Raw genomic sequence first — 15,157 nt, 5'->3', positions numbered from 1 at the left:
CCTGTGGATTTAGGTGCCAGCTGGGCACCTGCAGAAGTGCTGCAGCTGGTCTGAGTCTACTCTCTCTTCCCCAAACAAGGCCGAGTGGGACTGGGGACGGTGCTTCCCCTCAGAGCCACACATGGGCCCCAAAAGGCTGGGCACTGGACAGACCACATCTGGCACTGCTGCAGGGCCGTGTCCACCTTCCACAGCACCTGCTTGGTCAGAGATGGACCTGCAGGCTGGCTGACTGCCTTGTTCCGGTTTCCCAGGTGGGGCTCACCCCAGCCTGCAGACATCCCCATGGGGCTGTAACAGGTCCCCTAGGCCTGGCCACGGGAGCAGTACTGAGCAAGGCCGACCTCCAGCACTGCTGCGGCCAGTCTGCAGTGTTAGCATCTGGCCAAGGGGAGCAGCTTGTGTTTGGTGCAAAGCTGAGGACACCAGAGGAAAGAAGCATCATCACAGTGGCTGAAAAGAAGCACTCAGTTCATCTCTTACCTAAATATTTAGATCTTTAATTTCTATTTTACTATCTTTTAAACATGATATTGGTATATAAGATTGTTAACAGATGATTTTAGTAAAGAAGTTGCATTTCATTCTTAAAAAGGAAGTGAAAGAACTCAGGAGTCCGAAGTGTGGGGTGAGTTGTTGGTTATGGTGCCATCCCTGAGGCATTGCTGCCACCTGGTGACGGCAGACCTCAAGGGCAGGCTGCGTGAGTGCACAGCCCCAGTTCCCCGACTTCTGACGTCCTGAATCAGAAGCGTGACTGGAATGCTGGGGGGTGGGGGTGGGGGTGGGACACTGTCACGGACACCACCTGCCTGAGCTGGCCTTTACAGCCAGATACTTTCCAGGTTCATTGCAGTGATTTTGCAAGGTCAGCTGGTCGCGCTTGGGGTGGACCCACATGCAGGGGCCAGCGCGGGCAGGCCTGGGCCTCGCAGGCCTTGAGGGTGTTGCACTGAGGACAGACGCACACATTGCAGACATGGGGCAGCTAGGAGTAGGGCCACCACAGCCTTCAGAATCCGGCTTGGCCAGGGAGCTGGGGCAGGGTGGGTGGTCAAGGCTGCACAGGGCTGCCCGGGCCCTTGTAGACGACCTTCTCCAGGCCGTCCACCACCTGCGAGTACTCAAGGTACGAGCTGAAGTGCGTGCACTCGAAGCGGCTGCTCCCACGCACGTACTCCAGGAACTCTGGTGTCCCCGGACAGATGACGTTGTCGGCCAGCAACACTGTCCCCTTCCGCAGCAGGCCACACTCCTGCAGGGACAGACGGACGGTTGGAGGAGGTGAGGGTGGCCTAACCTGGGGTCAGCCCTGTGCCAGCTCCTCACTGGCAGCGGCCACAGCAGGAAAGGGCTGTGCTGGGCGGGGGTCTCCTTGCTCCTCCTGCATCCTCAGTACAGCAGGTGCTTACTAAGCGCTAGCTGGAAGTGTGAGTGGAGGAGGTGACGGGGCCAGGATTGGGAAAGCGACAGTGGTGACTAAGGCCAGTGGGTCCCTTGGTCACCGGGTGCCAGGAACACAGGGCTCCTCCAGGTCAAAGAGATGCCTGGTGCCCAGTGTGTGGGCTGCTGTCAGCGGTCACTGGAGGTTCAATCCGGCCTGACCAGGGTGACTGTTGGGGGGCAGAGATGGGGCACACCTCCCCACCCACCCACAAGCCTGGCCCTCGGGTCCACTCTGAGGCACCCCATTTCCACCAGCGCCTGGGCCCCGGGCAGCTGGCCAGTGTTCCGGGCCTGGGCTCTGCAGAGGGAGGAGCGGCTGGACCTCCCGGGTCCCTCTGCAGTCTCTCTACGCTGGGTGAGGAGATGCTTAGATTACATCAAAAATCAAAAGAGGAAATACCTCGAGAGGAAATGTTTGCCTGGGGGAGGGGGTGAAGGGACGGCCCAGTTGTTCTGTTGGTAGCTGAGTTTTCTTTACATGATCATCAAATAAAAGTGAGAAAGAAAAAAAAAAAGCAACCCCAAACGCAGAAAGCAAAATCAAGCAAGGGCCCCAGGCGTGTCTTAAGTTGCCAGCGGGACCACAGGGGCAGACGGGCACCCCCTGGTGACTTAGGAATGCGAGGTCCACTGTGCAGCCCTCGAGTCTCCCTGGTGGTGGCTGCCTCCCTTCTGGCCCATGGGCTGAGGGAGAGGCCAAGGGCCCTCAGGCCAGAGTGGAAAACACAGCTGTGAGATAAGTGAGGCTGGGACAACCCATGAGCCGGAATTTGAACAAAGTACCTCTATTGAATCATGGACCGTTTCTCTTAGGAAAAAAAAAGGAACTTCCCAGCAACCTTGATGAGAAAGGGCAGCCTGGGAGCAGGCGCCCCCCACCCCGCCCCTGCCCAGCCCCAGGAGGGCATCTCAGGTCTGGGCAGGAAATGCCCAAGGCGAGCTGGAGCTCATTCTGAAGGATGCAGGTGGACAAGGTGGGCTCAACAAGTCAGGTGCTAAACCCACAAGTTAATCACGGAGGAGGGATGCAAAAGCTGTGCCACCCTCCTGGGTACAGAGCCCTGGAGAGTTCTGGCCAGAAGCCCACGTCCGAGTAAGGCTGTGTGCTGGCCGCAGGGAAGGAACGGCATTCAGAGGACCAGAGCCGGGTCCACTGTTCCCTGACCCTCCCCCCTTCCGCCCAGGGTGTGGGCTGGGCTGAGACTCCGGCCACCGTGTGGCTTCTGTCTGTCTCTGGCTCTGGGGGAAGCCAGCTGCCCTGCTGGGAGGACACCCAAGCAGCCTGTGGAGAGGCCGGAGCAATGGGGGACCGAGGCCGCCTTGAAGCAGCTCCTGGTCTGAACAGCCACCTTCCCTCCCAGCCCCTCACCCCAACCCAGGGGGAGGAGCCAGGCCCAAGCAGAGCCTGGCTGCAGGGCTTCAGAGCGCACGTTCCCAATTCACAACTTTTCTTCTTTTGAGATAATTACCAGCTTTGAACAAGCGGCACTGAGAAAACTATTAGTTTCCTAGTTACTAAGGGCAATATTTGCTGCTTTTCTATCAATGCAGGCCCCGTAATTATCACACACCCCAAAGCTGCTGAAAGCGCCCCTCCCGGTGACGCAGGCCCAGCTGCTCAGTTGCCCAGATGTGCTCCCTGCGGCCGCCCCGGCTCTGGCCTGAGGGCCTCTGTGCCAGCCCCCCACTGCCACCCATCTCGGCCAGCACAGGTCCCCGTGCAGCTCCTGGTCTGGGTCCCCTGCACCGCCACCCCTCCCCACTCCACACAGCCAACAGGATCTCTCCGGAAGACAGGTCTAGCCTGCCCTCACCTGCCTGAAGCCCTCCTCCGTGCCCTGCCTGTGTGGTCAAGCCCTCCACACACAGCCCTGGCCCACTGCCTCCACCCTGCCCAGTCCCAGACCATCCTGCACCCTCTCACACCCCCCAAGCCAGGGCTGGTTCCTTCTCACCTTGTCCAGGCACCAGGCCCACTACACCCACGCCAACACCACTGGAGCAAGGTCCTGCCCGGCCCCAGCTATGGCTCAAGAAGCCATGCCCCCCACGGCCACAGTCTCCCTGTGCCGGGCGATGCCCGGCCTGTGCGGGAGCCGAGGTGGGCGAGCAGGGGACTGACAACAAGGGTCAGCCCCATGTGGCTGCCGGGCTGGAGGCCGTGGTGGGGCAGAGCGTGGTGGTCGGGAGGGACAAGGGAGGGACAAGGTGGTGGTCATCAATATTGAGCTCCACTCACCTGGGGGTGAGGCAGCCTCCCGGCTACCACATGGTGCCGGAGGAGCAGCTGGCACTGAGGCTGGACAGCCTGGGGGTGGGCACGGGGGGACGGGGGCGATGGGGCGTACAACAAGGAGTCTGGGGAGGAAGGTGGGCAGGAGACGCATCTTTCCCTGGCCGGCACCTGCCACCCAGTCAGGAGAGCCGCGTGGCCACTAGGCTGCCTCCCTCTTGTCTCCCCGGCCCAAGCCCTTGCAGCCCCCGGTGTTCACCCCTCCCAGCCACCCTGGCACAGGCTGCCCTGCAGGGATCCCCCTTCCTCGAGTCTCCACCCCGCCCAGGGCCCCGCACTCCCCTCCACGTCCTAACTGCAGGCAGGCTGGCCCAAGCCTCCCGGGCCCCCAGGGCCGCCCTTGGCTGGGCCCATCCCGGCCAGGCGGGCGCAAGGCTCCTGTCAACTATGAATTGGCATTTTCCATTGGCACTTACCATCTACCTCGACAAGGATTAAATCATTTGCTGCTGCAGCTGCTGACTGTCAACACCCACTGAAAGGAGTTCAGGTAGAGAGCTAAAATGAGGCACTCTGTGCTCTGGGAAAAACTGGCAGAACAGGTCTTCAGATAGATATTTTCAGGAGAAGATTTTATGAGCCCAATTCTTGTATCTCCTTGTATCTAGAAAAACACTAAAATCCTTCATGGTGATGACCGCTCCTCGTGACTAGCAGAAACATTTGGCAAAAAAATATGCGCTCGATTGCATGTACTCCCCCTTCACCAAAATCACATATATACTGACCTTCCCCCCTACCTCTTTGGAACAGTTTCTCAGAGCTATCGGGGGTCCTGTCTCCCAGGCTGCAGTCCTCATTCGGCCCCAAATAAAACTTAACTTGCTACTCTCACATTTTGCAATTTTTTTTAAGTCGACACTGACCTCCAGGAGGAGCGTGTCTGGCAGGTACCGGTCCTTCCAGTGATCGAGGAAGACCATGTCCACAGTGTCCACGTCATATTTCTTCTTCAGCTGGGGGATGATGTCCTCGGACGCCCCAACGACAACGGTCACCTGGAACAACAGACCCCCACCCAGACTCCTGAGTGTCCAAGGGGCTTCTGGGAGACAGGTTCCTGCTCTGCCCCTCCCTCTGGGGGCCTTGGGAGTCTCCTGCTCTGTGGACCGGGGATGCGGGCCAGCTGGGTAAACGTGGCCTTGAGCCGCCAGGGTGTGGCCCAGGCCCTTCCTGCCCTCCTGGCCCCTGGAACCTGTGTCCACATCTGTCACCCTAGGAATGGTGCCGCACCCTGTCCTGCAGGCCTGCGAAGTCCACCATCTGCTGGGTGATGGCGGCGTAGTCAGGGTTGAGCTCGATGGTGAGCAGCCGGGCACCAGGCAGCAGCAGGCGGGCCATTCGCACGGCCGAGTAGCCACAGTAGGCACCCAGCTCCAGCAGCACCGAGGGACGCTGCTCCCTCAACACGGCGTCCACGATCTGGCCTACGGAGGGGAGTGGGGTGAGCAGGCAGGGGGTGACCCACCCCAGTCCTGGCCCATCTCCTTCCTGACTGAGCAGCAGCCCCTCCCAGTGCCTGGCCCCTCAGGCCTCTGCTTTTGCACACGCTGCTCCCTCTCTTTTCCACCATTCCTCCCTGCCCCCAACTCGTCCTAACCCAGAGCTGCCCTCTGTGGAAGCCCCCAGACGTGACAGACGTGACAACCACTGTCCAGCCCCCACTCTGCCCCCAGGCTGCACTCAGAGCCTCCCCGGCTCCCTTGAGCTGGACACTGTCAGAAGGTCCAAGGGGGCTGGACAGTGGCTGTCACGTCTGTCCCCAGGGCCTGACTCCAGGGGGTGTAGTGTGGCACTTGCCTGTGCCCCAGGCTGGAGTCCAAAGGTCAGGAGGCAGCCCAGGGGGGGCCTGGTGCCTGTGCCTGGCAGAGTCCAAGGGTCTCCATACACCCTCAGGCCCAGCCAGGACACCCAGGGGCCCACTGCCCGCCCTGTGCTGACACCTGGCTCTGCCTGATGGCCTGCGAGTGCAGGGCCCACGTGGAGACTCTGCTGTTGCCTCTGACTGGCATTGGCAAGGGGCCCCCTGAACAGCACCTCCTGGGGGGGTTTATCAAATGTCCCACCCTCTCGTGGGGACAGCGACGTGGGCGTCTGGGCTCTGCACAGCCCCTGACCCTCACCTGTGCCGGCCGCACTGCCCACCTTTCTTGTCGCCCACGTTCATAGCCCACTCCTTCTGCGAGCAGTAGGCGTCGATGGCGTCCAGCACGCTCTCCGGGTCCCCGGCCACCGCGTGCTGCAGCACGTGGCGCAGAATACGCTGCTCCTTGCTGTTGCCCATGAGGAGGTTGCGGACGGGGTGCAGGACAAGCTCGTTCCAGCCAATGATGAACAGGCCCCAGAGTCGCAAGGCCTGCAGCAGCCACAGCAGCGCCAGCAGCACCAGGCCAAGGGCGCCAGCTGCCAGCAGCAGGGGCGGGGCCTCCAGCATCCGAGATGGGGCAATGGGCGGGGCTCTACCCGGCCTTGCAGCCTGAAGGACTCCTGGGAGCACATGGTCACCACGGTGTTAGTAACCCGCCCTCCTGGCTGACCCACGCTCTCAGTCTGGGGGTGCTGCCACTGACCCCCCCGGCCACCCCCCCGTGCTGATGGGGGTACAGGGTTCAAGAGGCCAGCCACATGCCTGGTGGCCAGCTCCAGGTGAGCACAGCCACAGCCCCACCCACCTGCACACCACTTCCCGCTGGGGCTGCGTCCCGGGTAGGGAGCGGGTGTGCCTGGCTTCCCCCAGCCCCCGCGGCTTCCCAGGTGGCCCTGACAAGGGACACAGCTGGCCTGAGGCTTGTTTACACAGCACAGGGGAAGCCAGCCTCAAGCACAGCCCCCTTGGGCACTCACACTCGGGACAGTCCAGGAGCTCATGTGGCCCTGTGAGTTTCCAGAGAAGGACACAGGGAGCCCCCAAGTCAGGCACACAGGGTACAGCCCATTGGCTCTTCCCGTAGGGGACGACCACACAGGGCCAGTCTGTCCCCTCTTCCCCTTTGAGGAGGAAGGCCACCCTGCCACCCACACCACAGTGGGAGCGAGACAGGCCTCCCCCTGGCAAGCGACCCTTTAGGCAGGTAGCTGGGGTCCCAGTCAGATGAGGGGCCCAGGGCCCCTGAGACATGGCAAGGCTGAGCTGGCACAGAGCAGAGACCTTAAAATGGAAAAGGATGAAAGACAGAGGAAGGTGGGAAGCTTCCATCGGGGCTTGCGGTCACGCAGGGGTCATGCACAGGAAGGGGCCACACAGGACCCCACTCCCCGAGAAGCTCCCATTGGGAAAGGCACATGGGAAAGCGGGCAGGCCAAGGATCTTGGAGGGGAGACCGCTCGAGGACAGCTCAGGGCTCCAAACCCCAATGCCCTGGACCACGAGGAGGGGGCCTGGTGGGCAGAGCAGGGATGAACAGGGGAGCCTGGACACCCAGACGACTGAGTGGTCTCAGGCCACATGGCCTATTTACACCAGGCACAGTGAGCCCGTGGTCAGCAGGTCAGAGTCTGCACACACAAAGGCCCAGGTGGGGTCCACGCCCTGCTCTACTCCCAGGCCACTGACCGGACCTGCCTCCTCAGACGGCTCTGCCCCCCATGCCCCTCCTCCGAGCTCAGCAGCAAAGCAGATGGAATTTGTGTGGGGTTCTCCTGCGTTTAGGTAATTTAAGCAGGAACCATAACCTGAAGGTGACCAGAGTCCTGGCACGTGGGCCCCTCCCGGAGGCCGGCCTGGCCCTCAAGTGAGAGCAGAGAGGCAGTGAGACGTAGCCTGGAGCGTCCCCCAGTCCGGGACTCCAGGGACGGCCTCCCTGGTTTCCCTGGTCCTGGCACTGCCCTGCAGGCTAAGGAGGCACATGCCCCATGGGGCAGGACGCACCACCACCCAGGAGGCAGGTGGCGGAATCACAGGGGAGGCGCCGTGGGTTAAGGCACAGCGCTTTCTTCCAGGGACAGGTGACAGGACTCAACAAGGAGGGGCCGAGTGGCCTGAAGTGACCAGAACTGCTCACTGTGCTCCTTTCTGCGAGCTTAGGAGCCCCTAACCACACCTGTGTTGCTTTATGTATCATGACTGTCTTCACTAGCGGTGGTGAGATGTTGGATCATTTTGATTTATTCTCTGGGTTGATGAAAAAAACTAATAAATGTTACACATAAATATCAAAAATAAGAAGGAATATTCCAGGGACTTCCCTGGTGGCTCAGTGGTTAAGAATCTGCCTGCCAATGCAGGGGACACAGGTTCGAGCCCTGGTCTGGGAAGATCCCACATGCCGCGGAGCAACTAAGCCCGTGCGCCACAACTACTGAGCCTGCGCTCTAGAGCCCGTGTGCCACAGCTACTGAACCCTGCGTGCCTAGAGCCCGTGCTCCACAACAAGAGAAGCCACCGCAATGAGAAGCCTGCGCACTGCAACGAAGAGTAGCCCCCACTTGCTGCATCTAGGGAAAGCCCACGCCCAGCAACGAAGACCCAACGCAGCCAAAAATAAATTTATTTTAAAAATAAATAAATAAATAAAGCCACTGAAGGAAGCCACACTTGGAGGAAGCGCTTCAGGGCCATGGAGAACCCTCTAAAGGGAAACAAAACATGGAGGGCTCCTCTTGTTTCAGGTCTTCGTACCCAAGTGTCTTCTGCTCTGCCCTTCCAAAGAGCCACGGTGAGGTCACTTGGTGTACCCAGCGGTGGCCTTGGGACCCTAGGATCCCAACGCCCTGCTTGGCTCTGGGCCCAGGGTGGGAGATAAAGAGCCCCAGTTACCCTGACAGGAGGACAAAGGGGCCGTTGGCCAGAAGGTAAGAGCCGATGACCGAGGGGCACCCTCGAACCCTCTGTTTCTGTGTGTCCTAAACACACCATGATGGAAAGGTTTTAAGGGGCTTGCAAAGTGCACTTTCCAAACATGGTTCCCGACCGCAGTGAGGGGAAGGGGCAAAGCTCTGTGCAGGATGCTGTGTCCTGTTCCCGGTGGCTCTCGCCTCAGGACAGGGGCAGTCCTGGGAGAGGCTGCTGTGGCGATCCGGTTTTGCTGAGGAGGCTGGACCTTCATGAGGCCTCCACAGGTGACACATTTAGCATCATGATAGCGAGAGGGAAGTTGAGGGAGACACAGATAAATGAAAAGGCATCCCATGTCCATGGACTGGAGACTTGACATTGTCAGGATGTAAACAGTGCCCAGCGTGACCCTCAGATACAATGCCACCCTCACCAAAAAAGTCCAATAGCATTTTTGCAGAAATAGAAAAATCCATCCTAAAAATCATATGGAATCTCAAGGGACCTACAATAGCCAAAACAATCTTGGGAAAGAACAAAGTTGGAGAACTCACACTTCCTAATTTCAAAACTTACTGCAAAGCTACAGTAATTAACACACTGTGGTACAGACACATAGAACAAACGGACAGAACTGAGAGGCTGGAAACAAACCTTCACGTCTATGATCAAATGATTGTTTTACAAGGTGCCAGGACCACTCCATAGGAAACTGTTCTGGGACAACTAGAGTTCCGCCTGTGAAAGAATGAACTTGGACCCTTACCTCACACCATATACAAAACTAACTCAAAATGCATCCAAAACCTAATTTTAAGAGATAAAACCATAAAACTCGTAGAAGAAAATGTAGGAGTAAATCTTCATGACCTTGAATTTGGCAATGGATTCTTTGATATGACACCAAAACCATAGGCAACAAAAGAAAAACAGATAGAATTTCATTAAAATTAAAAACTTTGTGCATCAAAGGACACTATCTAGAGAGCAAGGGACAACCCAGGGGATGGGAGAAAATATTTGCAAACCACATATCTGATGAGGGTTTAAAGTCCTGAATATATATAAGAATTCCTACAACTCAAAGACAACAACCCAGTTAGAAAATGGGCAAAGGACATGAATAGACATTTCTCTAAAGAAGATACACCAACAACCAATAAGCACACGAAAAGGTGCCCAACATCACTAGTCACTAAGGAAATGTAGATCAAAGCCACAAGGTACGACTTCACACAAATTAGGATGACTTCCCTGAAAAAAGGGAACATAACGAGTGTTGGCAGGGATGTGGAGAAATCGGAAACTCGTGCACGGCTGATGGGAACGTAAGACGGAGCAGCTGCTGTGGAAAAAAGCTGGTGGTTCCTCAAAATGTTAAATATAGAGTCACCATATGACCCAGCAATTCCAATTCTGGGAGTGGACCCAAGAGAACTAGGAGCAGGGACTTGAACCTGCACTTGTCCACCCACGTTCTGAGCAGTGTGAGTCACAGCAGCCGAGGGACGAACGAATGGAAACGGACGAACGGACAAAGTGTGGTCTATCTGCACACTGGGGCATCACTTGTCTATTAAGATGAATGCAGCCCTGATTCATATCCCACAAGGAAGGAAGTGCTGACACCCTGCTACATCACGGATGGACCTAGAGGACGTTATGCTCAGTGATATAAGCCAGACACAAGAGGATAAATACTGAATGTTTCCACTCATATGAAATACCTACAAGAAGCAAATCCACAGAGACAGAAAGCAGAACAGAAATTGCCAGGGGCTGGGGAGGAGGAGGGTAATTACTGCTGAATGGGGACAGAGCTTCTGCCTGGGATGATGAGAAAGTGCTGAAAATAGCGGCAATGGTTACCCAACTATGTGAATGCACTTAACGCCACCGAACTGTACGCTCAGAAATGGTTAAAATGGTAAATTTTAACTTATGTATGTTTTACTACAGTAAAAACAGTGGAAAACCAAGAAAACAAGACACCTTGTTTCTGGTCCTCCCTATTCCAAAAAGAAAAAGGGACACACCACTCCCCACTAGGAAGCAGGATCCAGAAAAACCAGCCCAGCTCCCAGTCTCTCTGTCCTCTGGCCGCCTGCCCCCTGAGACTGGGTGCCTGGGGGCAGCCTGCTGCCCGCCCCACAGTGCACACTCACCCCCTTCTGGGAGGAGGGGAAGGTCTTCTTGTCCTGAGCTTCCTCCGACACCTCCAGTGTATGTACATACCCTGCATCCATCTCCCCAGAGACAGCACGTGGACCTGGGTAAGGGGCAGGCCCTCTCTCCCAAAACCACAACAGCAACAGCCCACCCCGCAAACCTTCCTTATTATAAGCCCATTATTTTTATGGCTGCGTTGGGTCTTTATTGCTGCTCGCGGGCTTTCTGTAGTTGCCGCGAGTGGAGGCTACTCTTCGTTGTGGTGTGCAGGCTTCTCATTGGGTGGCCTCTCTTGTTGAGGAGCCCGGGCTCTAGGCACACGGGCTTCAGTAGTTGTGGCTCGCGGGCTCTAGAGCGCAGGCTCAGTAGTTATGGCGCACGGGCTTAGTTGCTCCGCGGCATGTGGGATCTTCCCGGACCAGGGCTCGAACCCGTGTCCCCTGCATTGGCAGGCGGCTTCTTAACCACTGCGCCACCAGGGAAGTCCCAAGCCCATTCTTAAGTGTTCCCCCTGCAACCCCCAAACCACGCCCTCCCTCATCTCCTATCACCACTTATCCTCCTGGAGATAATCCCCCCAAGGGTCCAATGCAGACGCTGGCCAGGGCCCTGGCCCCCCTCAGACCCAGGTGGGGACCGGCAATCAGGGCACGGACACCCAGAGCCATGGGATCTTCTGTCCCGGGGTTCCGAGGCTTGTCTGAAAGGTCCATCAAGACACTGGGAATGCCTCTGGCCCCTCTGCAAAGAGCTGAATGTGCTGTGGCGCCCGGGTGGCCCTCCCCCTGTCTGGAGAGCAGTGGATGCCTGGGCCTCAGCCACACTCGTGGGGAAGCCGAGGGTGGGCCATATGGCACTTGTGTGGGGGCTCCAGGAGCCACACAAGGCCGGCCAGCCTCCCGGAGAAAGGGCTTGAGGGGCGTAGCGTCCCCAGAGGGCAGGCCTCAGAGCACAGGCAACAGTTGGGGGCAAAAGTGGGGGCTGGCCAGGGTCCTTGTGAAGGGGGTCCAGGAGCTGGGTGTCTGCCGGGGACACGCAAAGCTGTGCGCTCAGGCAATGCCCGTGAACACCCCGTGGGACGCGGAGGCCCAGGGACCACAGGCTCATCTCCCTTCCTTGTGATTCTGGCTCCAGGCACGTCCACAGACCACAGTGAGGACAGGTGCTACCCCTGAAGCAGGGGGCAGGGGAAGGCCAGAGCACCTCCTGGGCTGGAGTCCCTCCTGGCCCTTGGGGGCCACTCTGCTCCTCCCTGGGGACTCCCTGCAGCCCCGCTGACGGAGCAGCACTCGGGCTGCCTCTGCCCACTTCCTCCTGGTCGGCACAGCATCCTTGCTAAGGATAAGGTGGTCTTGAGTGGCTCCCCTTCCCACTCCCTCCTCCCCCAGCCCCTGCCTCCTCTGCCCTCTGTCCCTTCAGGGCCTTTCCCCTCCCCCCAGCCCCTAAAATCCCCCAGCCCCTGAAACCTTGGGCCCTGCCCCACTGGGGGCTCTCAAGGGACTCAGGGACCCCCGAAAGCAACCACTTGAGGCTGAAAAGGAAAAAAAAGTGAATTGGAAACATTTAGTCTACGCCTCCCTACGATTATATATCAGGGAAGAAAAAATCTTAAAGATGTCCCCACAGATGCTGGTGGGAAGCTTTAAGGCCTCATATGGAACAGGTAATTAGCCTGCCCCACCTGCCACAACATGATTTGGATAAAAATATAAAACAAAGCAAAGACAAGGTCCAACTCTTACATAAACTAGTGAGTTTTATATAATTGTATTTATGTCTGACGCATAGCTAAAAATTTTTTTTAAAGAAAACCATCTCTGTTTGCATCTGTCTGTATGTTTATGTAAGATTGTATGTTTATATATATATATATATATATATATATATATATATATGATATTTCCCTACCTCCAGATGGTATTACCAAATCAAGTTATAAAATTCCTTAAAGGAGTTCTATCCTAATTGGCTTCTAGAGGAACAAGCACTTACATAAATTAAATCTTCCTAAAACTCCTGAAATATAAGAACCAACTCAACTGTTTTTCAAGTTCCTGTAATTTGGTAAATCTTTGCTAAATAAAACTAGTTTAATATTGTTCATTTCATAAAACAGGTGTACCTTTAGAGTTGTCAACATTAAACATAGTGCAAATACACATTTTTATTCTACTTGGTTTACTAGTCAAATAGCTAATATTTTATCCACTAGACATTTAAGATTTTACACGTAAGTTTGATTTTAAATCAAATCTAGTCACTATTCTGACAAACTTTATTTCAATAATAATTGTGTTTTATAATGTGTCTGCCTAAAAACAGTTTCCAAAATCTTTTTGGTAACTTGCAACCTTAGAGTTATGCCAAGTTAAGTTAAATAACAGATATTCATTGAATATCTAAATAATTTCTAAATAAGATAAAGTGCTGAGGATTTCCCTGGTGGCGCAGTGGTTAAGAATCCGCCTGCCAATGCAGGGGACACGGGTTCGAGCCCTGGTCCAGGAAGATCCCACATGCCGCGCAGCGACTAAGACTGTGCACCACAACTACTGAAGCCCGCGCGCCTAGAGCCTGTGCTCAGCAACAAAGGAAGCCATCACAATGAGAAGCCTGCTCACCGCAGCGAAGAGTCACCCTCACTCGCCGCAACTAGAGAAAGCCTGCACACGGCAACAAAGACCCAATAGCCAAAAATAATCAATCAATTAATTTAAAAAGATAAAGTGCTGAAACATTCATTATTAGGCATAAGTTTATATACTTTTGGCTTCTCATGTTTATATGATACAAAGAAGCTAAAGAGATTTGGGTGTGTTAATAAACATATTCTTGCCACAGTTAAACAATTTGTACTGTCAAAAGCATCTACCTTACAGATTACGAGATGTTATATTCATAAAATTTGCTAATCTGCTACAGAATACTGGGATATGACAGACAATTTGCAATTGCCTATTTCCTAGTTTTCTCTGTAAAATAAAGGTTGCTAATGGTTAAAAATTATAATCAGTGTGTGAGAATAAAACTACTACTAGATACAAAGCAAAGGGAAACAACTTGGTACACAAAGTTGGAAAATAGGATGTGTTCTTATGTGAAAAGTATGCAGAGAATGTAGGATGTGTTTTTGTTAGGGAAGGAGAGTCGTTTTGTCCTCAAGTAAAATAAAAAAGAGGGAAACAAACCTGAATGGACATAGAAAGTGGTGGAAGGTTTGTGGAAAAGGAATTTTGTGTTGTGAGGTTACAGCTGGCTAAGGTTAAATGGATTTGTATACAAAGTTTTCTTAAATGAGCTTTACCATCAATAGCATACTGATACAAAACTAGAGCTTGTTTTCCTCTCTGTTAAAATGAGATTTCTTGGATTATTGGTCTGCTTTTAATAAGAGATTGTAAAAGGTTTCTCTCTGCCTTTTGAATAATCTTCCTAGGAAACAAAGCTGTGTCTTAAAATAATTCCCTGTACCCCTCGTTGCCACTCGGGAGAACTGAGTGTCCCCATTGGTCAAAAGCCCAGGTCTGCAGTCCTGTTTCCTCCTGTTACTACTTGTGAGCTCCCGTATTGTCACTTGGTTAAGGAGATAACTGAGTCTTGTTCTGCAGTGAGCTGGGATCCTATTTAATCAAGTGTTCAAACCGTCTGACATTTTGGACAACTGTCTTCCCAAAATCAATCCTAAATGAAGTCTGGATCTCAAAATGGCTTTGGGATTTCCCAGAGGGTCCTTGGAAAATCTCAGTGGTTTGTACTTTTACCTTGTAAAAGAAGGGATGTTAAAAATAATTAGGTCTGTTAAGATAATAATTAGGTCTGTCTGTTATGGTAAACTGCATGGGAAGCAATGTCAAATAAGAAGAGAATCTTAACTTTCCATACGTTATATTTGTACAGGTAAACACTATTAATATAAATATTTTAGAAATTTTGTTTGCTTTCTATATGTTCTGGTATAATGTTATCACTCATAATTATAGTTAATATTTAGAATGGTGTGTATGTTACAGAAACACCCAAATTTCCTTGTCAATTGTGTTTTTATGATGACCTCTCATCAGTTCTTTTTTTTTTTTAATTTTTATTTTTGGCTGCGTTGGGTCTTTGTTGCTGTGCATGAGCTTTCTCTGGTTGCGGTGAGCAGGGGCTACTCTTTGCTAAAGTGTGCGGGCTTCTCATTGCAGTGGCTTCTCTGTTGCAGAGCACGGGATCAAGGCATGTGGGCTTCAGTAGCTGTGGCACGCGGGCTCAGTAGTTGTGGCACGCAAGCTCTAGAACGCAGGCTCAGTAGTTGTGGCACACAGGCTTAGTTGCTCCATGGCATGTGAGATCTTCCCGGACCAGGGCTCGAACCCATGTCCCCTGCACTGGCAGCCGGATTCTTACTGCACCACCAGGGAAGCCCCTCTCATCAGTTCTTTAACCACAGTCATTTAAAGTCTTTTGTCAGATACAGGTAACTCTGTTTCACTCTG

General features: G+C 54.1%; 1 protein-coding gene across 1 annotated transcript; it reads right to left on the bottom strand.

Moving 5' to 3' along the window:
• Positions 1 to 805: 805 nt before the first annotated feature.
• On the bottom strand, positions 806 to 6,173 carry COMT (catechol-O-methyltransferase; the record flags this gene model as incomplete). Its single annotated transcript, XM_079717554.1, has 4 exons — positions 806 to 1,255; positions 4,606 to 4,737; positions 4,973 to 5,166; positions 5,885 to 6,173. The coding sequence occupies 4 exons, from the start codon at positions 6,171 to 6,173 to the stop codon at positions 1,055 to 1,057; spliced, it is 816 nt and encodes a 271-aa protein (XP_079573680.1). The 3' UTR covers positions 806 to 1,054.
• Positions 6,174 to 15,157: the final 8,984 nt, after the last annotated feature.

The sequence above is a fragment of the Hyperoodon ampullatus genome, assembly GCF_949752795.1.
Source record: "Hyperoodon ampullatus genome assembly, chromosome: 13".
NCBI classification, from domain to species: domain Eukaryota; kingdom Metazoa; phylum Chordata; class Mammalia; order Artiodactyla; family Ziphiidae; genus Hyperoodon; species Hyperoodon ampullatus.
This window is presented reverse-complemented; position numbering and strand designations above follow the sequence as displayed.